This window comes from Crassostrea angulata, chromosome 10 (genome assembly GCF_025612915.1).
Source record: "Crassostrea angulata isolate pt1a10 chromosome 10, ASM2561291v2, whole genome shotgun sequence".
NCBI classification, from domain to species: domain Eukaryota; kingdom Metazoa; phylum Mollusca; class Bivalvia; order Ostreida; family Ostreidae; genus Magallana; species Magallana angulata.
In genome coordinates, this window is record NC_069120.1 from 40,189,217 (window position 1) to 40,214,429 (window position 25,213).

At 35.7% G+C, this 25,213-nt stretch overlaps 2 protein-coding genes across 3 annotated transcripts; one reads left to right on the forward strand and one right to left on the reverse strand.

Moving 5' to 3' along the window:
- On the forward strand, positions 1–24,930 carry LOC128166082 (fatty acid synthase-like). Its single transcript, XM_052830984.1, has 33 exons — positions 1–200; positions 290–442; positions 820–972; positions 1,077–1,250; positions 1,578–1,778; positions 1,918–2,028; positions 2,173–2,403; positions 2,727–3,160; positions 3,300–3,530; positions 3,742–3,931; positions 4,271–4,500; positions 4,584–4,885; positions 4,974–5,359; positions 5,705–5,974; positions 6,320–6,499; positions 7,148–8,384; positions 9,018–9,139; positions 9,245–9,495; positions 9,761–10,121; positions 10,324–10,434; positions 10,809–11,026; positions 11,195–11,545; positions 11,683–11,926; positions 12,227–12,475; positions 12,605–12,958; positions 13,062–13,180; positions 13,302–13,559; positions 13,947–14,186; positions 14,778–14,895; positions 17,090–17,111; positions 22,852–22,991; positions 23,561–23,710; positions 23,979–24,930. Exons 2-33 carry the CDS (start codon positions 307–309, stop codon positions 24,362–24,364), a joined length of 8,160 nt encoding a protein of 2,719 aa, XP_052686944.1. The 5' UTR covers positions 1–200; positions 290–306; the 3' UTR covers positions 24,365–24,930.
- LOC128166081 (PRKCA-binding protein-like) lies at positions 15,439–22,230 on the reverse strand. Of its 2 annotated transcripts, none has more exons than XM_052830983.1 (10): positions 22,044–22,230; positions 20,891–21,131; positions 20,659–20,725; positions 20,041–20,130; positions 19,486–19,602; positions 19,226–19,359; positions 18,938–19,030; positions 18,489–18,589; positions 17,598–17,692; positions 15,439–16,327 (listed from the first exon to the last, which is right to left on the reverse strand). In XM_052830983.1, exons 1-10 carry the CDS (start codon positions 22,088–22,090, stop codon positions 16,080–16,082), a joined length of 1,233 nt encoding a protein of 410 aa, XP_052686943.1. In that variant the 5' UTR covers positions 22,091–22,230; the 3' UTR covers positions 15,439–16,079. The 2 variants fall into 2 exon arrangements, with proteins under 2 accessions (XP_052686943.1, XP_052686942.1); XM_052830982.1 differs by lacking the exon at positions 22,044–22,230 and adding an exon at positions 21,493–21,950.
- Positions 24,931–25,213: the final 283 nt, after the last annotated feature.

Here is a 25,213-nt window from a genome sequence, read left to right on the forward strand (position 1 = left end):
TCAGCTATCAACGGGCCTCCGTAGGATTTGAACTCACTTCACGAAACATTCCGAGGGAGACACACAATTCGTTTCATGCACGAGTGATTTCCCGGGTAGACATCAGAACAACAGATGAAGTTAACGATAAAGTATTAATGGAAAGTAATTGATAGAAACAAACAGGAAAAGAGGAGGGAGGGACTATCGTTTTGAAAAGTGTGAGTGATATTGAAATGTTTAAACTGTAAAAACTCTCATAATCACATTACGCCATATTTTGTTGGGTGTCTTTTATTCACTTTTTTAGCGAGATAGTTCGTCGGAATGGAGGAGGACTCGATTGTGATTTCTGGAATATCATGTCGGCTTCCACAGGCCGACAATGTGGAAGAATTCCACCAGAATATGATGAAAGGCAGGGATATGGTTACCCACATAAGGAGTTCACTAAATGACTCAGGTTCGAAGAGAAATCTCGTTTTAGTTGCAAAATTTCCATGTATTCGTGATCACTTCTACTAACTTCAATTTTTTAGGTAGATGTAGACTTCTTCATCCCATTCATAAATATACAAAAACAGATATATTCCAAATATCAAATATAACACAAAGGAATTATGTTTTTTTACTTAGATGTCTACTTTTCTGATTTTATCAATGTAAATTGTATATAATCTAATGCTTGTAAAAAATATAACATATACAATTCAAATTCTCCATAACAACTGACAATTACTGTCAATGAAGAAATTTTATCAAAACAATCATAAGTGTTTGGCTTATAAACTTGTACATAGTAAAATAACAGAAGTATTCTCATATTTGTGTGGATTGCAGACTATGACATGACCCAGCCCTACAGTGGAACCATCAGGGACCTGACAAAGTTTGATGCAGTCTTCTTTGGTGTCCCTCCCAAGCTGGCTGATGTGATGGACCCACAGCTCAGGATGTTGATGGAGGCCACATGCGAGACATTTGTGGATGCTGGTAAAAAAATTGTTATCCTCATTTTGATATTTAGCTCACCTGGACAACAGAATACAACTAACACGAACATGTAGTACGTAATCATTTGATATTCTCTTTGATAGGAGTAAGCATTGAGGCAATGAGAGGCTCCAACACAGCCGTTTTCATTGGTTGTGGACTTTCCGAAGCATTAGAGGCATATGTCAGTGATCCAGACCATGTCAATGCTTATGCTCCAATCGGATGCAGCTCTGCCATGCTGGCCAATAGAATTTCTTATGCTTTTGATTTGAAAGGTAGTAATTTAAAGAATTGATATATTGCTTTTATTAATTCAACAAGTGAAAAAAAAACCTGGAAGTATTTTTAATTGTATGTTTTTGACTCAGTTCTTATGATCATAATCATAATAACATGGCAGAATTCACTGAAAAAATATTTATAGTTTGAATAACCTGATTAGTGATAGATTGTTATCTCAATTTTTATTGCTCTTCTCTTTTCATTCTGTTTTGCTTTGGGATCCTTGTTTTCTGTAGATAACATGGGATTAAAAAGAACTCAATAATCTGTTTGTTTGGCCTTAACGTGCCTTGATCATAACTCTTTAAATCTATTTACAGGACCAAGTTATGCCCTGAGGAATGGAGATGCCTCAGGCTTTCTGGCCCTGGAAAGGGCAGTTCTCAGCGTACAGCGGGGCCAGTGTGAGGCAGCGGTGGTAGGCGGTAGCAACCTCTGTCTGAAGGCAGCAGCCTCATTTCAGCTGATGATGTTGGATCTTCTATCCCCTGACGGAAAATGCTGCTGTTGTAATGAAGACAGTCAGTAAATAGAATAGGGTTTAATTATCTTTTAAAAAATGGAAACTTATGTGTGTGGGCTGTATAGAATTATTATCAAAAGTCAAGGCCATTACACATTTTGTAGGTTATTTTTTATGTTATTGGTTCATTGTAATAGGTTGTGGGACAAACAGAAGTGAGGGAGTAGTTGTTATGTTGATTCAGAAACGAAAGTTTGCAAAACGGATCTATTCCACCTTAAGGCACATCAAGTGTACCTCAATGAAAAGTGAGTATGCGATATTTGAATATTGTTAAATGTACTGATGTTTGTAATGAATATATTATGTACGTAAAAAATTGAAAAGTTGACAGCTTTGACATTCATTTATTATTTTTTCTTAACATCGGGGGAAAATTGTTTTTGATACAGATTCATTTTATCCCTCATATGAGGAGGAGACAAAGTTGCTGAATGAAGTGTACAAAGAAGCCGACGTTGATCCGACCAAAGTGAGTTACGTTGAAATCAGCGGAAGTTGTAATGTGGATGCTGATGCACAGGAAGTGAATTCAGTCGCAGACGTCTGCTGCAAGGACAGGGAAAAACCTTTAAGGATCGGGTCAGTGAAGACAAATGTAGGAAACACAGAGACAGCATCAGGTGATGTTTTTAAATCAGTTTTATTTTCATACGATAAAATTTCAAGAATTTTGCGAGAACCAGGTCATATTGTGGATAAACATGTAACTTGCCATGAATCAGTCCTTTGAAATTTCTTATATTTGCTTTTTTCGTTGAATTTGTCCTGGTTACAAGATAAGTTTCAAATGACCAGTGTGTTTATTATTAGTAAACCTTACATAAATACTTCAGCAGTTGAAAGGATTGAAGAAAAATTGAAATCACTCTTGATAATACAGATTCTGAATCTCTCTCTCCTATTTTTACTTAATGATTATTCTAGTATTAACCTTATATTACAGGTTTAGTCTCCATTCTGAAAGTGCTAATGGCAGCTCAAGAGGGAATGATTCCATCAAATCTTCATGTTGGGACCCCTAACCAGTGCATTGAAGCACTCCATGATGGGCGAATAGAATTCCTCTCAGAGAGGAAAAGATGGACACCAGGTATTGTGGGTGTCAGTTGTAATGGCATGGGACACATGCACGGCCACTGTATTTTAGACTTTACCTCAAATCCTCCTGATGCGAATAAATCTCAAGAGAAAAGACTGGCTGTTTTCTCAGCTACCTCAGAGCTTGGAGTGAAGTCAGTTCTGAAGCACTTGGAGAACAATTCAGAGGATTTTGCTCTTCACAGTTTGCTGAATGAAAATTCAAAGTTGCCTCCTGTTCAGCATCAATTCAGAGGATTTTCTATTCTGAATTCAAAACAAAGTTGTCTGGAAATACAAGTAAGTTAAGGGTGCCTTTTTCCATCTTTCAATTTGTATTAAGGATGAAATTGGTTTGGATGTTCATATATGCGTTATTTTTATTGATTTTTTGAAATTGGTTTGGGTGTTCTGAAGGAACTGAGTGTTCTCCTTGCAGAAGTGTGTAAATACTGGTAGAGCCCTTTGGTATGTTTTCTCTGGAATGGGATCACAGTGGCCTAATATGGGAAGACAAATGATGAAGATGGAAGCCTTCAAGAGGTCCATTATGAGCTGCGATGCCATTCTCCAGCGCCATGGTGTATCTTTGCATGACATCATCATGAATGAAGGAGATAATGTTTATGATAAGTGTCTGAATTCATTCCTTGGCATTGTTTCAATTCAGGTGAATTGATAGTTTATGATTGGTTTGAAATTCATTTTTGCTGGCAATAAATGATATTTTTGAATGATATTGACTTTGCTGCATGCAATAATTCATTATTAACATGTCCCCGTAAGTATTTTTTACTGTATACTTTTATTAACTTAATCAGCTGTATACTAGTAAAATTGTACCTCTCATGTACAAGTTTTAAAAATATCCTGTTTAAAAGATAGCCTTAGTGGACCTATTGAGAAGCATGGGCCTAGAGCCCAGTGGGATTGTGGGTCACTCTGTGGGGGAGCTGGGCTGTGGGTATGCTGATGGCTCCCTGACCACCGAGGAGACAGTGCTGGCAGCATACTGGAGGGGAAGGTGTATACTGGAATCCAACCTCCCCACCGGGGGAATGGCAGCTGTTGGTAAGATTGCAGGGGAGGGGATTTCAAGAGTAAAATGGAAGCCTTCCTTGAAAGAGTCATATATGTAATTTCCATATACTCTCCAAGAGTAACAGTTACTTCCCATCAACAAAAGTAATCCCCATTATTGACAGTAGCTCTCATAGTCAACAGTAGCTCACAATTAACAACAGTTGACTCCCATTATCATCTGTAACTCCTATTTAACAATTGTAATCTTTGAAGTTTTTTAAAAAATATAACTTTTATCACAGTTATGTGACTGAAGTTTGTGGTTGCCTATTGTATCAGAGTCTGTGTGCAGCCAGTAAAACCTGTTACATTTCTTTTCATACACAGGTCTGACGTGGAAAGAGGCCAAAGAACAGTGTCCCAAAGGGGTGGTTCCTGCCTGTCACAATACAGAGAAGACGGTGACCATATCTGGTCCACTTAAAGACGTGCAGGATTTTGTTACCAGTCTGAAGGAGAGAGGGGTGTTTGCAAGGGAGGTCAATAGTTCTGGAGTAGCCTTCCACTCCTACTTCATGGATCAAGTCGCCCCTTTGATAAAAGATAAACTGAGCAAGGTTGGTATTTTAACTTTGAAACATTGTTGAGATTTTTTATGGAAAGAAAATATTCTAATATTTTATATTTGTCCAATCCACAGATTATAGTTCCAAAGAAGAGAAGCAAAAGGTGGATAAGTTCTTCCATTCCTGAAAGTGACTGGTCTACAGACCTTGCGCAGATGTCATCTGCTGATTATATTGCCAATAATGTGACCCACCCAGTGCTGTTCCAGGAGGCCCTCAGACACATACCAGAAGGTGCTGTTGTCATAGAGATAGCACCACACTGTCTGCTGCAAGCTGTGCTAAAAAGGTCCCTGGATCCAAAGTGTACAGTGGTACCACTAATGAAGAAAGACCATGAGGACAACACAGATTTCTTTTTGTCTAATGTTGGAAGGTAAATGAATATCTCTGCTTGGTATGTACAAATAACAAGATACATAAAATGTTGTTACTCCAGTTTGTGTTCTGTAATTTTTTTGCAGGTGTTACAACCTTGGCTACAACATCAACCCTCTAGGAATTTCAAATCAGCTCTGCACCTTCCCTGTCCCTCTTACTACACCAAACCTGTCCTCCTACATCAGTTGGGACCACTCAGTCTCCTGGAGAACTCCCCAGCCAGAGGAATTCCTCAGTGGTCAGTCAGGGAGACAAACGGAAGCTATCTTTGAGGTGGACATCTCCCCTGAGGGCAAGGACCACTACATTCTGGACCACTTTATAGATGGGAGGGCCCTGTTTCCAGCAGCGGGCTACCTAGTACTGGGGTGGAAGATGCTAGCCAAATCAAAGGGGATGGTGCACACTGATACGCCTGTGTTATTTAAGAATGTCAGCATCCATAGGGCAACTGTACTTCCCTCTACAGGTATGGAAGAAAGATTCTGATGTGAATGAAATTATCATTAACAAGAAAAATCTGATGACACTGTTAACCAAATTTTAATTGTTACAACTATTATTTGCCATTAACCAGTTGTAAAGTGGTTTGTGACAACTAATTTTCAGCATCCAATCCAAATTTTTTACCATTATAAACAAACAAAAATTTAAAATCAAATCACTGGTTCACAGCAAGAAATGACTCTAAATGAAGATGCTCTCTCAAACCTTGCACAATTTTCTCACATCGGAATAGATGTTGGTCTACGATAATGGAACCCTTAATGTGAAATTATTTAAAATCCTAACTTTAACTATTTCACCTTGACAGGAATGATAAAGTTCACAGTGTCCGTGGTGCCAGCTACCGGGGAGTTTGAAGTCTGTGAGGGTGGTGCTATGGTGGCAAGTGGTGAGGTATCCGCCCCCTACAAGTCCCTCCACACACTGGACGATGAAAGTAAATGCATTCTATCTCCCAGGAAGTCGGCCAAAACCACTGGCCCAGACCTTATGGCAGATGAGGTTTACAGAGAGTTCAGACTGAGGGGGTATGAGTATGGACCCAGGTTCTGTGGAATTCTTCAAGCTGCAGGAAATGGTAATTTATCATTATAATCTGCCTCAAGTTTCAATTTCCATATCTTTTTACTAGATATTGTCCAATCTACTAGTAAATGAATTCTTTGGAATGAAAATATCTGTTCTGAATGAAATGCCCCCTCTCACTTCTGGTGAAGAGGCACAGAAAAAATGGTCCATAAGGAATTTGCATTGCAAATTACATGTACTAAATACTTGAAAGTACCCAAATGATGATAATAAAAGAATTATGCAAAGTGTTCCAAGAACCTGCAAATTGATAAAATATTTCTGCATTATAAAACCCCTTCAGAAAAGTTTTGTCACTCTTGTCAGTTTTAGTGCCTTTTGATCTGGGTTGCAGGAATGGAAGGCCATCTTCTGTGGGAGGATAACTGGGTGACCTTCATTGATGCCATGATGCAAATGACTCTCCTGAGTCAGCCGGGTAAACACTTGGTCTTACCGACCGGAATAAGGTATCTCTCTATCAACCCAGAGCATCACCGAAACAAAACCTTGCCCATCACCAGCAACAAAACAGGTACACTTTGTTCTCCATGTCATCTTGTTATACCCCCCGCAAACAAAGTTTGGGGGGGTATATAGGAATCACCTTGTCCGTCCGTCCGTCTGTCTGTCTGTGCAATCGTGTCCATATCTTTGTTATGGAGAAACATTGGAAGTTCTTACTTCACACAAAGATTGCTTATGACCTAAGGGTGTGTCATGACCTTGACCCAAGGTCATTTCGGGCAATGTCAAGGTCACTGGCAGAAAAATGCAAAATTCGTGTCCGGTCCGTATCTTTCTTATGGAGAAACATTGGAAGTTCTTACTTCACACAAAGATTGCTTATGAATAAACGGTGTGTCATGACCTTGACCCAAGGTCAATTGAGAAAGTTCAAGGTCATTGTTTCAAAAAAACTAAATTCTGTCTGTGTCATGTCTTGTATAAATGGAAATATTAGAAGCTAAAAATTAACAGTTTTCAAAAATAAAGCAGTTGTTATTTATAGAAAATGGACAGTGAAATAGATTCATCCAATATTTTCTATAATAGCAAAAATACACGCTTTATGATTTTTTTCTTAGCGGGGGGTATCAATTGTGAGCTTGCTCACAGTACATCTAGTTTTGTTTTTGTATGTTTAAACCACAAACTTGTAACAACATCTTTATTTTTTTAGGTGTTATGGCTACAGTGGATAGGATAGTTGATACAATTGTTTGTGGGGGAGTAGAAATGCAGGGGCTTGCTACAAAGAAAGCACCTGCGAAAAAGGTTCTAGATGTCCCTGTCTTAGAGGAGATGGTGTTTGTGCCCTATGTTGAGGAAGGGACTGATTCTTTAGTCTCAGCTAGTCTGCAAAAATATTGTCAAATCTGTGTGGACCAAGTAAAGCAATTACTGAAGAAGTTACAGAGTGTTGGATTGATTAGTGCCAAGGGTCCTTTGATGTCTGTCTGCAATGAAGAGTCCAAAGATGATGACACGAAGAAAGAAGAAGACATCAGCCAATTCAAAAAGAGCAAGAATTCTGTGCTGCTTCAGACTTTATTAAAGGTTAATGCGGTGGCATCAGATGACAATTTTATGACCAATGTAAAGAATGTCCTCTCTGCATTCAAGAATGATCTAATGAAGGACATGTTACTATCCAACCACTTGCAGGCAAGATCTCTAAAACCCTGTATAGACATGGTAGTGGAGAACTCTCCTGGTCATATCCGAGTGCTTGAGGTACAGATGGCCGAGTCAGGACTCTATAAATCAGTCATGGGTTTCCTCAAGGTCTCTCCAGGTCTTCATTATAACTACACTCTAGCCATTTCTTCTACAAAATCTCAAATTCAGTCAGAAATGACAGAGATGGGAATGGAGTCCATTGTGTGGGATATTCAGGAAAAGTATGATTGGGATCAGGTTTATGACTTGGTGGTAGTCAGTGATGTTCTGCATGAGCAGGAAAATGTTGAAAAAGTAGTGGAAAATCTTCACCGAGCAGTGAAAGACAATGGCTTCCTATTGGTTACTGAGATTACCCATAATGATATTCTGCCAAAAACTTTAGATATCCTGAACTCTGTCTCAAAGGAACGTCTGGAGGGATCAAAGTACAAGGGAGTGAAAGAATGGGAGACATTATTTGAAAAGAGTGGCTTCCGCCCAGTTGCCAGGAAAAGTGATGGTCTGCTGATGACGACTTTCTTATTCAGAAAGATGGACAAGGACAAGGACTGTAAAGTTTTGTCTGTAAATGGACGCTTCAACTTGTGGCTGGACAAGCTTAAGGAGGAAATGGCTGCCCTGCAAGATGAATCCAAGGGAACTAACTTATGGCTGACAACGGACACATCAAAACCTTCTGGCATTGTAGGTTTAGTCAACTGTCTGAAGAAAGAACCTGCTGGAGATAGAGTGAGGTACGTATATATATGGTTCATAATTATTTTACAATGTACGGTAATTTACTGTAAACATATTACATTTGGCTATGTATTCTATTTAGTGTTTTTAGCAGAATGCAGCTTCCGCTTAATCAAGTACATGGCTAAATGTTATGCAGATATGTATAAGAACAGTCACATTCAGTAATACGCTAATTCAAATCAACGCCAACTTGTTCAAAATCTAGTTTCCGCCAAATTTCTTACACGCAAAAATAAAATGTTTACAGTATTGAGCACAGTAGCAGTTGATTCTTTATAACTCATACTTGGATCTCTAGCTAAAAGTGACTATCTGGCTGTTCTCAGTTTTTTTCTGAACAATGGTAGAAAAGATACACCTTTATTTTAACGAAATTAAATTTTTACGGTCATATTATATTTTATGCACTGTTTTCTACTCTTGATACCTCAATGTATTTACTAATGACAAACAATTAATAATAGATGAAGAAATTTTGCAGGATTAAACTTATGAAAATGATGTTTGCTATTTGATTTTTCATAGAGATTGAAAGATTGAGGTTGGTGTTCCAAATACAACTTCATGTAACCAGAATTGTACAATCTGACAATCATTACTTTGATATATATACTTTCACTACATAGGTGTATATATAACATGGATCACAATGCAACCCTTGCAGAAATTCCTGAAGAACTGAAGAGAAAAGATCTTGTGATGAATATTTTGAAAAACGGACAATGGGGTTCTTTCAGACATGTTCCAGGTAAATTTTAAAAAACCCACAATACCAGGTACTTGTTGAAGATATTATATCTTTATGAATTTGATTTATAAGAAAAAAAATTATTTCTGGTATACATATTTTTAGTCAACACAGTCGAAAATCTAGCTCCCAAGAAGAGTGAGAAATGCTTTTTGTCACATAACCAGTCCGGGAAAGGTTTTGTGTGGAGTGAGCTACCGAAAGAGACAGCTAGCGAGAGGGAGGAGGTCTGTCATGTGATGTATGCAGCCCTGACCTCCCAGGACCAATACAAGGACCAGACCCAAACAGGGATGGGCAAAGAGTTCTCCGGGGTCACCAGCAGTGGAAGGAGGGTTATGGGAGTGCATTGCCCAGTAAGTAGTAATTTTGATTGGATAATTTTATAATCCAACTTGAAGGAGCAATGAATTTTAAAAAGAATTTTATTTTAAATTTCAACTTGAAAGGAACAAACTTTGGCTTAATTATTTTTTTTTTTACCAATGTTTAAAATCAAAATTGAAAAGTGTTAAAAGGAAACTTTGTTTTGAAATAGTAAATTCTTCTGCTTAGTATATATTTTGAAATAATCGAGTAGCTTGGAGTTCAGATTTTGAATTGAAGTTGATCGTTTTTCAGGCTGTTGCAACAGCAGCAATTGTAGAGAAAAGGTTTCTAGTTGACGTACCTGAAAATTGGACCCTGCAGGAGGCCTCTTGTGTACTGTGGTCCTATGGAATAGCCATCAAGGCATTGGTACTCGAGGAGAAACTCGCTGCGGGCACTCAAGTGTTGATTTGTGATGGTCATACAGACATTGGGATCGCTGCAGTCGCAGTGGCCATGGAGTTAAGTTGTGATGTGTTTGTGACTGTCCCCTCCACAGAAAAGAAAGACTATCTGATGTCCTATTTTGAGAGACTGAATTCAAGCCAGGTGCTTGTGGTCAAAGAAAATTCATTTGCTGAGTTTGAAATTCTGAGACTGACCAATGGACAGGGTTAGTTTGGTTTGCTGAATATTTATTAGAAGTACATGTTATCTTATCTGATAATTGCCATAATATGTTATATATAAAGGCTAATATCCTCATTGTGAAATGCATTGTGAAGTGCACATTGATTAACAATTACAGTGTTCACATGCACATTGTTAAAGAAATCATTATAATGTCTTTTTATTCCAATAATCTATTGTTGTAGGTGTTGAGCTGGTCATGAATACCATGTTGGACAGGTCCGTCTCCTTTGATGACACCGTGTTGTCTTCTGGTGGCAGAGTGGTAGATTTCATTCAGAACAACTCAGAAAAAAGTAACCATTGGAGAATTCTAAATCCATTTTTATTTTCATAGCATGTTTCAAAGATTTCACTTGTAAATAAATGGTATACAGGTTTAGTTAGTTTCAATAATTCACACTTGTAAAAAATATTTTACCATTTTGAATTAATCTTGAATATTTATGTTTCAAATTAAGGGATATGAATAGCCATACTAAACAAAGCCTGTTTTTAACTTAATCACTTAGAATTAATATGGCAAAAGTTGAATTAGAGCAAAAAAAAACCAACTATACTGTAAACATAATGTTCAAACTGTAAAAGTACGAAAAGGGGGTTTTGAATCTGTGGAGCTAAATAAAATTTGTTTTTATATTTATATAATATTTGTTTGTTTTCTCTACAGATGTGATCAGGATAGGTTCCTCCGTAGAGCATCATAAATGGAATTTGGAAAATATAAAGACCAAGGACTTTGAAGTGCTTTGGGAGCACTTGTCAAGAGGAATAAAGACAGGGGCCTATAGGCCCATACCTCAGCATTGCTTCCGCTGTGATGATTTACAGAGAGCTATTGGAGATCTAGAGTTCATGAAAGGATACCATTCCAAAATTGTTATCAAGGTACTGTACTAAAGTTTGCAGCTTTGTGTTTGATAAGTCACAACATACTGTGTCATTTTCGAAATTTTTATGTAAATAGGGAATTTCTATGTGCAGACTTTTTGAAATAGAAGGCTACAAATTTTTTGAATTTGCTGTGAGATTATTTGGTATCTTTTTTTTTCTAAGATTCGAGATGAGAAGGATTTGGTTGGCAAACAAGTTGCTCCACTTACCAAACCAGTCATAACCACAGCCAGATGTAATCCAGACAAAGTGTACATAATAACTGGAGGTTTGGGTGGTTTTGGTCTGGAGCTAGCCAGCTGGTTGGTGGAAAAGGGGGCCAGAAAACTGGTTCTCACATCCAGGTCTGGAATCAGAACAGGATACCAGGCAAGAAAAGTCAGGCTGCTGAAAAATCAGGAAGTTACTGTGTTAGTCTCAACAGAGGACATTACTTCTGAAACAGGCTCTCGCTGTCTGATAGAGCAGGCAACAGAGCGTGGCCATGTTGGTGGAATTTTCCATCTTGCAATGGTAAGTATGACATTTTCATGATCAGCTTGAAAACTACCAGTACATATTGTTGTTGGAACAATGATTTGATGTATTATTTGGGTCTTAAATGATGAAAATGGCATGCGAGTTTAACAACAATTTTCTTGCTATTGTAGGTGCTGAGAGATGGAATGCTAGAAAATCAGACCCTAGAGAATTTCAAGGAAGTGCTAGATCCTAAAGTGCTTGGAACAGTACATCTGGACAACTGGAGCAGGACCCTATGTAAGGCCCTGGACTGGTTTGTTGTGTTCTCCTCAGTGACCAGTGGACGAGGCAATGCTGGACAGAGTAATTATGGGTACGCAAACTCCTTCATGGAGAGGATTTGTGAACAGAGACAGAGAGATGGATTCCCAGGTAAATGTGATAAGTAAAACATCAATATGTAAAAGCTTCTGTTGATAGAAAATGGGGAAGCTTCTGAAGGGGATTAGGGCATAATTGTATGATGCCAGAACATGTGGTGTCCTTGAGAAAAGTAGTTGTATTCTTAATAATTATAAGAAAGATTACGAGCCAGTGGATTTTTATGTATTTCTTCCATTTAATCTAGCAATGTCCATGGGAGGAGGGAAGTTACAAATTTATGATGCTAGCTATGTGTGTTGTCCGAGAATGAGAGAGCTTACCAAAAAAATAAATTTTCATTTGTTCCAGGTTTGGCCATTCAGTGGGGTATGATTGGAGATGTGGGTGTTGCTGTGGAGAAGTTTGGGAACAAGGTCACTGCAGTAGGAGGAACCTTACCCCAGAGAATGTCCTCCTGTCTGGACTCCATGGAACAGTTCCTCTGCCAATCCAAACCAGTTGTATCCAGTTTTGTTCCAGCTTCAGTATCAATGGAAGAGCGGGGAACTGAGACACAAGTTCAAAGGACATTGATGGAGTCTGTCTTAAGAGTTCTAGGTACATAAAAAATAGGGTCCAAAAGAACAATGAACAAGTATATGTCATGACTACTGTCTTTCTTCTGATTACAATACTGTCAGATAAATATATGTGTACTTCATGTTTACTTTATTTCATTTTTCTTAGGCTCACAAGATCCTTCTTCCTTGAGGCCTGAATCCACACTCCTGGACCTAGGCATGGATTCATTGATGGGAGTGGAAATCAAGCAGATTATGGAGACCCAGCACAGCATTGAAATGTCCCTACCAAACATTAGGACACTCACAGTCCAGAAACTGAAAGAGATGTCAGAGGCCAAGAGTGGAGGTAAAACTACCTCACCTGATGTCAACCTCAATGTGGAGAAGGAGGTCAATGCCAATGTGGATCTGGAGGTGGAGAGGCCAGGTTTGTTCACCATCCCCATGGACTGTTTGGTTCAACTTTCTCCAGGACAAGAAGACAAAATGCCTGTCATCATTCTTCATGGTTTGGATGGTAAGCAAAAGAAGAAGTAATAATTACACATGTATGTGATATCAGTATATCCATATGGTATTACATTTTATAGATCTTATTAATAGCGTATTCTTTATTATAGGTTCTTTTGGATCATGGAAAGCCCTTGGTAAACTTTTGGACAATCCAGTCTATGGAGTCCAGAGTAGTCCTACAACTCCCATGGCCTCTATCAGAGCTATGGCTGGATTCTACACTCACGTAGAGATACAATTTTCACTGTCAACTCAAACCAAAAAAAAATATTTACACATGCAATTCTAAAATATCTTTACCTTTTGTTGAAAGAACTATTTAAGTAAAGGTAATTTTTCATATATAGAAACTGGCACAACACTTGATGAGAGGTTGCTACCTACTGGGCCTGTCCTTTGGTTCCATGTTGGCCGTGCAAATTGCTCAGAATATCCAGACCTACTGGAAGTCTTCAGACTGTAAGATAGTAGCTGTAGACAGCAGTCCCCAGATACTTCCCGCCCTGGGGGGTCGGTCACTGCAAGAGCTGGAGGGAATGGACCGCAGCATGTGTGATGACATTATACTGAGGAGCTTTTACCAACACATCGGACTGGATGCATACGTATGGAGTTTTTATCATCACATTTATACATCTACAGCAATATAAAGTTATATTCATTGAAAAACTCCATAACATTTTTTTAAATTTTCTAATATGTTTGTAAAGATTTATGGATTTGTACAGTACTGTGGCCTAATTTTTAAACCATTGTGAAAAATCTGACCTTGAATAACTTTGACCTTGACCTTGAAGGTTACTTAGTATGCTTTAGGTAAGTAAGGAAGAATTTCAAAGACAGAATTCACCAAATAAAAAGCTTTACATTCACCTCGACAAACAATCATTTAACATTAACCCTGACAAAACTTTATAAAATTCATATGAATAATCCGTATTCCTAATGCCTTATGAACTTATAAACCACTCCCATTTGAAATATATCTGCAGGAATATCAAATAGAGACTTCTCTGGATGAGAAACTGAGACAGACGGTTCATGCTGTGATGAATGCAGGTTTAGCCAGTGGGGCCCCTGAGGTGTTGTACTCGGTGCAGAACTACCACAAGCGAGCAATGGATGCCATAAAGAGTCCAACCCCCAATGTGAACTGTGATGTCATCCTAATCAGACCTCAAATGGCTGAGCACGAGTTTGGTCAACAGAATAACGACTACAAATGGAAGGAGGTGTGTATTATTGACTTCATTAGCATTTTACAAAAAGAGGAAAGGAGACAAATACATGTACTGTATACAGGGAAATTTTCACCCGTTTTATTTTCGTCCCTTTTGCCCTTGTCAGTGGGCAAATTTAAGACTGGGCGAATTCCAGTGTCTCAAATAATCTCTCCTATAACACAACTTTGCTTGGGCAAAGCGAAATCAAGGTGGGGCAAACCCATTTGCAAGTGTAGAAGGACAAAAATAACATGGGGCAAAATTACCGGTAACTCTGTATACTACTATTTCTAGGAAAAGACAAAAGCATACTGGTACATTTGATGGTACATGTATGTAACTAGCTTCAATAAATCAACTCTCCTTTGGGGGTTTTTTTATTCAATGAAAAAAATTGGAAAAGGACATCATCAGCTAGTTTATGACAGATTTTACCATGTAATGAAATGCTGCTAAATTTATAAATAGATAAAACTTCAAAATATATTCAACTTTATTATTTTTTAAAGTTTTGTATATACTGACAATACTGGTAGTATTCTACATAGATGATTAACTCAGAAGAATATTATTTTACATGTATTAATATACATTCTTCAGTGCTGCAGTGGAAAGGTGACCGTTCACACACTAAATTACACTCATACAGAGCTTGGCAGGAATGGAGAGACCTTCAGAGAAATCGCAACCATCATAGAAGGCCTGCAGTCTGTGGAGAGTGCCTAAAAATGTTACTATGAAAGATTGTTGCACTCTATGAACCTTGACCAACCTCTCTTTACAACAATTTATTGTTGTTCAGAAGAATTCATTGTATTATGTTGGCAGAATAAAATTGTTCAATGTTTAATCTGTGAACAAAAATGTACCGGTATATCCATCATTTTTGTCCTTTTCACATGCACAGATATAAAAACTGTACATGTTCTGTTAACTGTAATTACACATGGACGAGGTCTCCTTCACTTAATATGTCAAGAGGAAAACAGTGATGATTTTTTTTCTGTGCAATTACTTATATCATCCAGTATATGCAAGATTTATATTAAAGGTCTCTAGAGTTGATTTTTTTGTTTTTATTAAAAGTTTTTATTGAAATGCTGGCTGGAAAGCGATTGGTTTCTGAGAGGAGATGCTTTGCTCCTGTGATTTGAAGAATACATACTTCTAGTATAGTATAATGCTTTTTTTTTAACCTGTAACCTTTGTACAAACTAGAGTTTCAATGAAGTACATGACATTTAAGACAAAAAATAAACCAGAGAGTCCTGATTTAGTTTATTGCACAACAATTATGCTACATAAATAAACATATTTCATAACAAGATTTATACCAGTAAATAACTTTGGAATTTCTTGCAAATTGGATTTCATTTTCAAAACTTTGAGATTCACAACAGAAAGTTCACATAACAAGATGTAAAACAAAATATAATAAATCATAAAATTTAGATAAACAAAATAACAAAAATGTGTCATACATTAATTGCCACTGGAATGTACGGAATAAAAATTAAATATTTTCCCATACAGGAAGCTGTACATGTAGGATTGCCCTTTCAATCACTTCCTGTCAGTCATAATGCAATGACTGTACTGCAGCCCGTCAAAAGTCACAGCATTTTTTATTGTGCAAATGCAACTATTGTTTACAGAAAACAGCTGGGTTTTTGTCAAACGCGTTTACATTTATCAACATTATCTGTGACGTCTTCTCATGCTTAACAACGAGGGGCACCAATAAGGGAAAACTCGGATCTAAATAAGAGACTTCCTAGATCATGATATTCAATGACACCAGGTAAAATTGCACAACACTTGCTGTAGTTTAAATTACATGACGTTTTGCACACTGGCTGCAGTCTAATGACAAATGAGCTTTTATCTAAATGTAATTTTGTTTCAGTCAGTACTTATGAGATCCCCCATTTGACTCTCATTCACCCTCTCTGGGGCCTCTTCAACTTCTTCCTCTTCTTCTTCATCTTCGCCATCATTAAACTGATTACTTGTATCGTAAGTAAATGTTCCCCGTGAGAGGTCCACCTCTATTGGGAAGACCACGGCTTCCTTCATCACTGTGTGACAGTCATTGTGATATTTGGCCATCGCTGACACAAATCTCTGAAGCTGGAACACGATGTCTTGTACTAAAAGTTAAGTTAAACGTAAGTTATTGACAATTTGATTAAAATAATAATTCTTTTCAAATCATTTTTCAAACTAGAACAGTTATTAAATACTTTAAAAGGACTAAGTGCGGTTTTATGCAATTTTTGCCCCCCAAAATCAAAGGTTTAGAAAGAGCTTTAAAATAAGGTGAAAGATAGTTAAAATCATATTGGAAATAAAGGTGTAAAAGGTTATCACCACAGTGACGTCATAATGTAGAAATGACGTCATGAATATTGCATTATTTTGATAAATTGATGTTTTGTAGCAAAATATGGGTGTTTTCCGATTGTTTTTCAACTGGGAAACATCGAGCGCAGGCTTGCTCAAGTACCATATTTTAATATAATATGTATAACTATCTGATGAAAAACATATGTTAAAATCGCACTTGAGCAGACCTGCGCTCTATACTTCCGAATGCAAAATATAGAGCAAAAATGAGAATATTTTCATTTGTTTGCAAATTTGCGGGAATTGGGCCATTTAGGTGACGTCATAGATACACAGCGAAAGAGCAATGATGACTAAAATCATTATTATAGTTATAGGCATCCTCTATACAATGATTTGTGAAGATTTTATTTTTATACGATACTATTTAAAAATGGGTTAAAATCGGGGGCAGATATTTGACCATACCGCACATAGTCCTTTGTTTTGAGGATCAAAAGCATTCTTTGAAGTCTCCTTGTTATATGGACAGTACTGTATTTTTCCATGTAATTTTTATTTCAAAGGGCCTTCCACTGGCCTTGCTGGGTACATATCATGCATGTTGTGCAATACATGTACTTCACAACACTAAAAACTTGCCCTTCTTATTAATTAATTTTGTCTCTTATGTTAAAACCAAGTTTTTTGGTTAAAACAAGTCATTGGACATGCAAAAAGATGTACAATAGTAAAATTCAGTCATAATGAAGTTTCGATCAAATTTTTTCAACTATCGGAACCTGTTTGTACAAAGACATATTTCACTGTATGTCCCTAAATTATACATGTATAGATGTCTTCCTCTTGCAGTTACCAGCATGGTATACATATATATATTAAATTTAAAATGGTAAAATTAAAAATTTTAGGTATCGTTTCACAGCACAGTGTTTATTGCCAAACAGGAAAACGGACATACTGGGATTTATCTAAGGCACCTCTCTTTCAGAACCAAATAAAGGTAGCTAAAATGGACTAAATAATAGTTTTTGCAGTTTAGATTTTAAAAACAAAATAATTGAAATTCAATACCATGCTTTTGATCCAACAGTTCAATTTTCACCAACACATCAGATCTCATCTTGGCAAATCGCACCCTAGCATCCTGTCTGCATCTAAGAACTAGTCTGGAAAAAATACAAGGGCTGCCTTTGAGGAAATAATTTAACATAAAATAATTGTTAATACACAACTGTACCTGCATAGATACAATGAATCACTTTAAATATTGATAATAACAACTGTTTTCACCTACCGGTACTAAATCACATTTTTATTAAAAGCAACTGTTTTCCATAATCAATAATCACATAAAAGTGGCTAACGTAACACAATACAGCATACTACAGTGAAGCAATTTGAGCATTTACAAACAACTGCACTACATCATTTATTGACACTTGCTTTCTCATTGTTCTATTGTGTATCGGTGTGTATCAGTAGAATCATGCTTGTAATGAACCATTTATCTTTACAGTGATCTACTCTGACATCAACTATACTTTGTCCCATAATATCCTCCATTCACACCACGCTTATTTACTTGATATTTATAAATATCTCGGGGTTCAAACGGTATTTATTCAAAACTATGAAAAAAAATATTCCAAGATTTCTCCTTTGAAATGCCTTCACTGGCTTATTAGATTTCAATACATGATTATGTTAATTTTCCCTGAGTAAAAAATAATAATGTGTCAAAAAAAAAATCTTGGATTTTTTTCTCTTTCATTGGTTTCTATTGTATTCCTTTTAAAGGTATGTGTATTTTTATCAAAAATTGTCCAAAAAAGATGGAAACAATAACTTGGCACAGACTATACATATATTTCCATCCAAAAACAATGTGTAATATCAAATTTACACAATCAGGATCTGTGATTGATTTTTACAATAACTTTTCAATATGAATATATCACTGACCTGTATTCATAGTTCCCTGTTTCCACTCGATACAGCGGCTCTTGTAATGCAGCATAACTGTATTCTTCATCATCCATCTCCTTCACCTTCAGACAATAGGCCTACAATAAGAAAATCCTTGATCCAAATATAAAATGCCATTCAAATCAAGAAGGACGAGTAATTTTCTTATTCAGATCAATATAAAAATTTTATTTTTTCAAAATTTAGATTATTTTGAAATTGATAAATTTTTGCTTCAAACTAAAAGGGAGAATTAAAATTGAAGTTTGTATCATCCAAGAGGGCACTTTAAGAAAAGAATATCCAAAATATATGATTTCAAAACCCTAAAACAAATTTCAAAACATATCTCATCTTTAACCTTTAAAATAATGTATCTTAACATTTTCTTTTGAAAAAAAAATGGCTTTTTTAAATTTCCTTGCCAAGAGAATTTCAAGACTTACCAAATATTCAAACTTGACATCTAGGTATTTTTTTATGGTCAGTCTAGTGTCAGGTACTGCTTTGTTTAAGTAGGTGTTCAAGTCACTTATCATCTGGAAAAAAATTATCATCATCATGATGGTACATTTAGAAACAGTTAAAATAAAGGGCAATAACTCTTTGCAAGTCCTTACGTTCACTAAAATATTGACCTTAAAATTCTCATTTTAAAAGAATATAGAAACAGCACTTATTACATACATTTTACATTGCTGCAATCATATCCCTAACATTTGGGTGAAACTTACCGGCTTGACTGTCCTTAGCATTTTGATAGCGAATCTCTCCATATTTCTGTGTGCCTCCCCAAACTTTGTGAAGGCCTCGCTGGCTGCTGGCTGGGGTTCCCTCACTCCAATAGAACTAAATACTTCTCCAAAGGCTACAAAATATGTATAAGATATACAGTATTCAAAATAGAAATATCCCATTCCAGTCTTACTCTATGCCTATTAAAAAAAGATTTTTCATATATCAAATTAAATATTATTTCTCTGTCCGTGTATACCTTTATGTGATTGGGAAAGTTCAAAGGTGGCTTTCAGCAGTTTCTTGGTGTGATCTATTAATCCTTTGTAGGTGTCTGCTACTTTTTCCAGTTCATCTAATTTCTTCACTAATCCATCTGCAACAAAGTGATATCAAATCAATAACTCCTAATCCATAATCCTACTAAATACACAATACTACTTGAAATATTCATATTTCTGATAGACACATGTAACAACCCCATTATATCCTGACAACCAAATATTATACAACTTAAAAATCATTTAATATTTCATATTGGTATATTTTTCTACAAAATTTATATTCAATCATTAGAATAAAGAAACTAATGCAATACTGTAGATTCCTTATCAAACGCGAGGAATTTGAAAATATCAGCGTAAAATCGCTAGTAGAAACCTTCGCGGATTTTAAATCTTGCTTTTACTTTTCAAAAAGTTTTTAATCATATAAAATCATAACATTTTTGTGTTCACAATTTTATATTCTCGCTATAAGGGTATTTGACACAAAATAATGAAAACACTGAATTAAGTACTCTTGTAAAACCTACCATTGCACAGAATTGCTCTGCTAAGACCCAAGGCATCAGCCGTGTTGGAACTCATATTCTCCACAACTCGGTGTTTCACTTTCTTCAATACTATAATGTGAATTATTGTGGAATCATTAGCTGCATTCAATGTCTAATATCAAATACATAAGAATTCAATTCCAATATTTTAACATAATTCAAAAATTACATTACATGTATATGATTGTAATATTATAAATATAGTGCCTGTTTGGGAGGGTAACAGTTGAAATTGACACCCCAAGAAAACCATTGTCAACCGGCACGAAGCAGAGGTTGACAATGCTTTTTATGGGGTCTTAATTTTAACTGTTATCCTCCAAAACATACACTTTTTATTTTATTATACTGAATGTTGTAATTTTAAAGAAAACTTCACTGCTGACAGTCAAAGTTCGTTATCTGGAACCAGATGGAATTGTTTAAAAACTTCAACATATCCCAGTATTCGAGATGTCGAGGGTAAAATACTTAAGAAATAAATGGTTGGGACATACAAATCACTTTGACATATCCTCTGTATTCGAGATATCAATGTTTGAGATATCAAAGTTCAACTGTATATGATATTCACATCATGGTGAAGGAAATTTTTACCAATATCCAGTGATTTCCCTTGTTTTGGATCAGCATGAAGTTTATTGTAAGAAATAGATACTTCACCCTATCAAAGAGAGTATATAACACATATCTTTCAGCCATATAAAAATTTCAAATAAAATATCAATAAACATTATCTATGATAACAGTTTTTTTAAACAATATTTTGATATAATATTGAATTTATTGTCTTATGACTCTAAATCTCAAAATTTACCTGCTTACTAACCTTGATTGACTGGATCATTTTGGCCACCTCCACTTTCGTTCGACCTTTTGCTGTCTGTCCATTAACGGCCACAATTTCATCCCCTGAGGCTAGAGTTCCATCCTTGGCTGCAGGAGTGTTGTCGAAAATTTGCACCACGTACAGACAGGGACAAAACGGTGCCCCACCACCAATGCTAATGCCTATCAAGTTTTGGGAGTCCTTTTGTAATGTGACAATGCCAGAGGTCACAGTCATTCCCCTGTGAGAAAAATTATTATCAATGAAAAAATTCTGTTACATACCATTTTATTGCAGAAACTAAATAAGCAGAGGATTTTTTTTTCAAGCTTGGCATTGTAAGCCCAATATATTTTTCGGATGGTGGCGGTCTAGAAAAGAGACAATTAAATTATATCAGTAAAAAAGTATTGTGCACAGATGCAGTTACATGATCATAGGCAATACTTAAGGTTAATTAATGAACAATATAGTGCAATGTACTATCAAAAATACTGAATAAAGTGTGATGAATATTACAATATGATTAAATTACAGACAGAAAAACAAACATAAGCTAATATCATATTTTGCAAAAACAGAAGAATTTTCACTGCATGTACATTGTGTCCTCTGGCAAAAACTCAAAGTATCCATCTTCCTCTGGATCATATTCATCAGGATCAAACTTAGGAACCAGAGAGTATTCATATTCATGTATGTACTCATCCATGTTTGGCTTTTATATGTTTCAATTTGTACCCATATCACTAAATATAATCATGCATTCCTAAAAGAAAGAATGATTTCACTTTTACATATTTTCCTTATACTTGTCATGCACAAAACCAGAGTAACTTCATAAGAATACATGTGCTTCAAGATAGATATTTTTACGCCACGTCATGATAATGTCACCAATACACAATGAAACACATCTGCCACCAAGACACATATGACAAGCTTGAATGGTTTTCAAACAAAGACACCTGGGATCACATGACTAAATCTTAGCAAGAGCTACCGAATATTGACTTATCAGACCGCTTGATTGCTTTAACTTGTCTTAAGAATCCGTGAAATAGATGAACAGCATCATCAACATGTCATAATCATGATAATGCAGATGTGCAATTCAAGCAATGTAACGTTAAAAATTATAAAATCAACATACAGTTTATCCTCCTCCAGCTCAAAATCTTGACTTCCGTCATAATACATGTTTGTAACTTAAAATTCAAACATATGATGTGTTATGGCCCCAGTGAACCGGAGTTCTTCAAGCCTATATTCCAATGTTGATATATTGGAAAAATTTACTGAAAAAAAACAAAAACGGAAGTTGTCATTTGGATCCACACCAAATGCGCATGCTTAAAGGGGTGTGCCATTTTTGACCAATCATGTTCGGAAAGTGTTTACTGTTGACAAAATAGGCCTATGTCATGTTTAAGGGGTAAAAATAGTTTTTGCGTTCTAATTGCATATTCTGCATAGAAGCAATAATACAAATGTTTTTTGAAATGCTTGGATTAAAATTGTCATCTTTAATGTGCCAAGGACATACGATGTAAAAGTAAACATTGCACACGGTAACGTTATACGGCCTACCTTATAAAGGATAGATAAGGAAAACAGTTCTCAGTTTTTATTTCGACTGGCCAGGGGATTAACAGACGTAGAGACGTGTAAGTAATAATGGTATTAAGTTCGGGGAATATTTAGGCCAGTTTTATTTGAATTGACCTCTCTGTGAAAAGAATATTACATTTTGAATTTGTACCCGCAAAAATACATGTATATAATGCTCTATATGGGGTGTATTTTATACACATGTATCTAAATCTGGTGTACATGTACACAGGCTAAATGTATTCATTTTTACAAATACATTTCGTCAAGTGTTTTCATTTAAACCCATATACAATAATTAGGAACGTGATTGCATGGTCTATAATCCTATATTTACATGTACATTACAGGTGTAGCATGTTGACTGGATTTCAAAGAGAGTCTTGGGTTTGGGATCAGATTACCAAATCTCCAGAAGTTCTACTTTCCTCTGATAGACACAGTGCATACTTTTATATTGATCCTATCTATGAAAGCACAGGAACTGCTGGTAAGGATCATATATGATTATACAATACATGTAATTGTCCATGCAATTGAAAGCTGTTAGCTGCATGCCTAATAAGTGCCTATCGAGACTTTTTCCAAAAAATATGATAATTGGTTTTATTTCACGCATTCTTGGTTTCATGATGCCTAGTATCTTAAATATATTGACTTCAAAATCTGCATGATTTTTTAAACCACAAGCTGGCATGACTCCAAATTTTCTTTTAATATCAATTATTTTTACACTATATAAATCTCTCAGTCCGCTCTCTCTAATTTGATACTTTAAAAACTTGCAAGTTATAACCTGGTCGAATGCTCAAAACAAATATTAATTTATGTTTTGTTTGAAAAATCAATAAACTTAATACTACAAATAGTGCATATGTTTTTGTGAATTTTGCTATCTCGTTTATTTAACCCAATAATGGTCAATATAGTCACATTTAATTTTATCTCAATGTGATTTCTCTTTAGCTAGTGCAAACCGCATTTAACTCGATCCAATTATTTCAAGGTTTGTAGTACAACTAGAATACACCCTTGTTATCTGTCAATTTATTCATACAGGTGTAAGAGGAACAAAGGGGTTCACAGAAGGGGAGCACTACTGGGAGGTTGTTTTTCTGGAGCCCCCATGTGGAACCTCAGTTATGATTGGTGTTGGAACAGAAAATGTAGCTCTGCACAGAAGTAATTTTGAATATATTGACCTTATTGGTAAGTTTAATAAAAATATAGAACTTGTGTTTGCTATGTGCATCTGTGTGTTTTTCATAATAAATATAATTGTTACTATGGTTAATATTATGTTGTTAAAGTAGAGTAGATTTTTAAAAGAATTTTGTTCAATTTTGAGATTGAAATTAACATACAAATGTACATGTATAATACATCAAACTTAAGATTAGCATAAAACATTGACAAATTACAGATGAAATGCTGAGGTAAAAGTACTGAAATAAACTCTTTTTTCTGGTTTCAACAGGATTTGATACAGAAAGTTGGGGATTATCCTATAAAGGGACGGCTTGGCATGGAGGCCAGAAAGTTCAGTATTGTGAGCCGTTTTTCGACAAAACTACAGTGATCGGTTGTCATTTGAACCTGTACAAAGGTACGCTTGCCTTCAGTGTGAATGGAACTTACATGGGTGTGGCCTTCACAGGTGTGAACAGTGTGTGTGGCCCACTCTATCCAATTGTCAGCTCCACGGCCTCGGAGACCGAGCTGGGGCTGGGAGAACAGTACTGTCGTTATCTTACCCTGCAGGAGAAGTGTCTACAGACAATCAAGAGACATCTTGAGTACGATGATTCTGTGGACTGCCTACCTCTACCCAAAGTTTTCAAGTCCTCCATAAAGAATATCTGAACATGGGCGTTGATCGTTGTCCTCAATTTGTTGTTTTTTTTCCTCAACTGCTGATTAATTTGTGATTAGTTTATGTTTTTATGTTACTTTCATTTGATTTTTTGTCAGTCATTTTATAATATTTATGAATTTTCATTGAATGAGGAATTCAGTTAAATTGTTTAGTTTAATTTGAAAATAATTATACATATATTACATGTACTAGTTGTACAAATATTTGTTTAAGGTATGTGCACCTATTATTTCTTAACTTTAATTAGATCATTATTTATTTATTTTTTCCTATTGAAATACATGTATAAAAGAAAAATAGGCCAGAAATCTGTAATCGTTAGTTTATATAGGACAAACATCTGTAACTGTATTGAAAGGGGGATAACTTTAAAATCATTTTCAAACTATGACATTGAATCGAGTTATTTCCCTTTTTAAATAACCTAAACACAATTTATATACGTAGTTGACATAAAGTGAAAAAAAATCTTTACTTACTTAAATTATTTATAACATCATGGAAAATGTGTTTTGTTTTCTAAGTATAAAAATGTTTTGAATGAACTAACGGTAGTCTTTTCAACAAATATTTACTATATTTAATACATGTACTATGATAAGTAGCTACATTTTATGCAGGAGTGCTATAAATATATACCAGGTATATTATTTTCCATAGAGTTTCAATATACATTTTCGGGTGTGTAAACAAAACAGTGCAGTGCTATTTATGAAAAATAATTTATTTGTGGAAATGACCAAGGAAATTCATAAATGGTAATTATTTTTACACACAATAACAATAACATCAATGGTTTTGATTTTGAAAAGATGACAGGATTCTTAACTAAACAT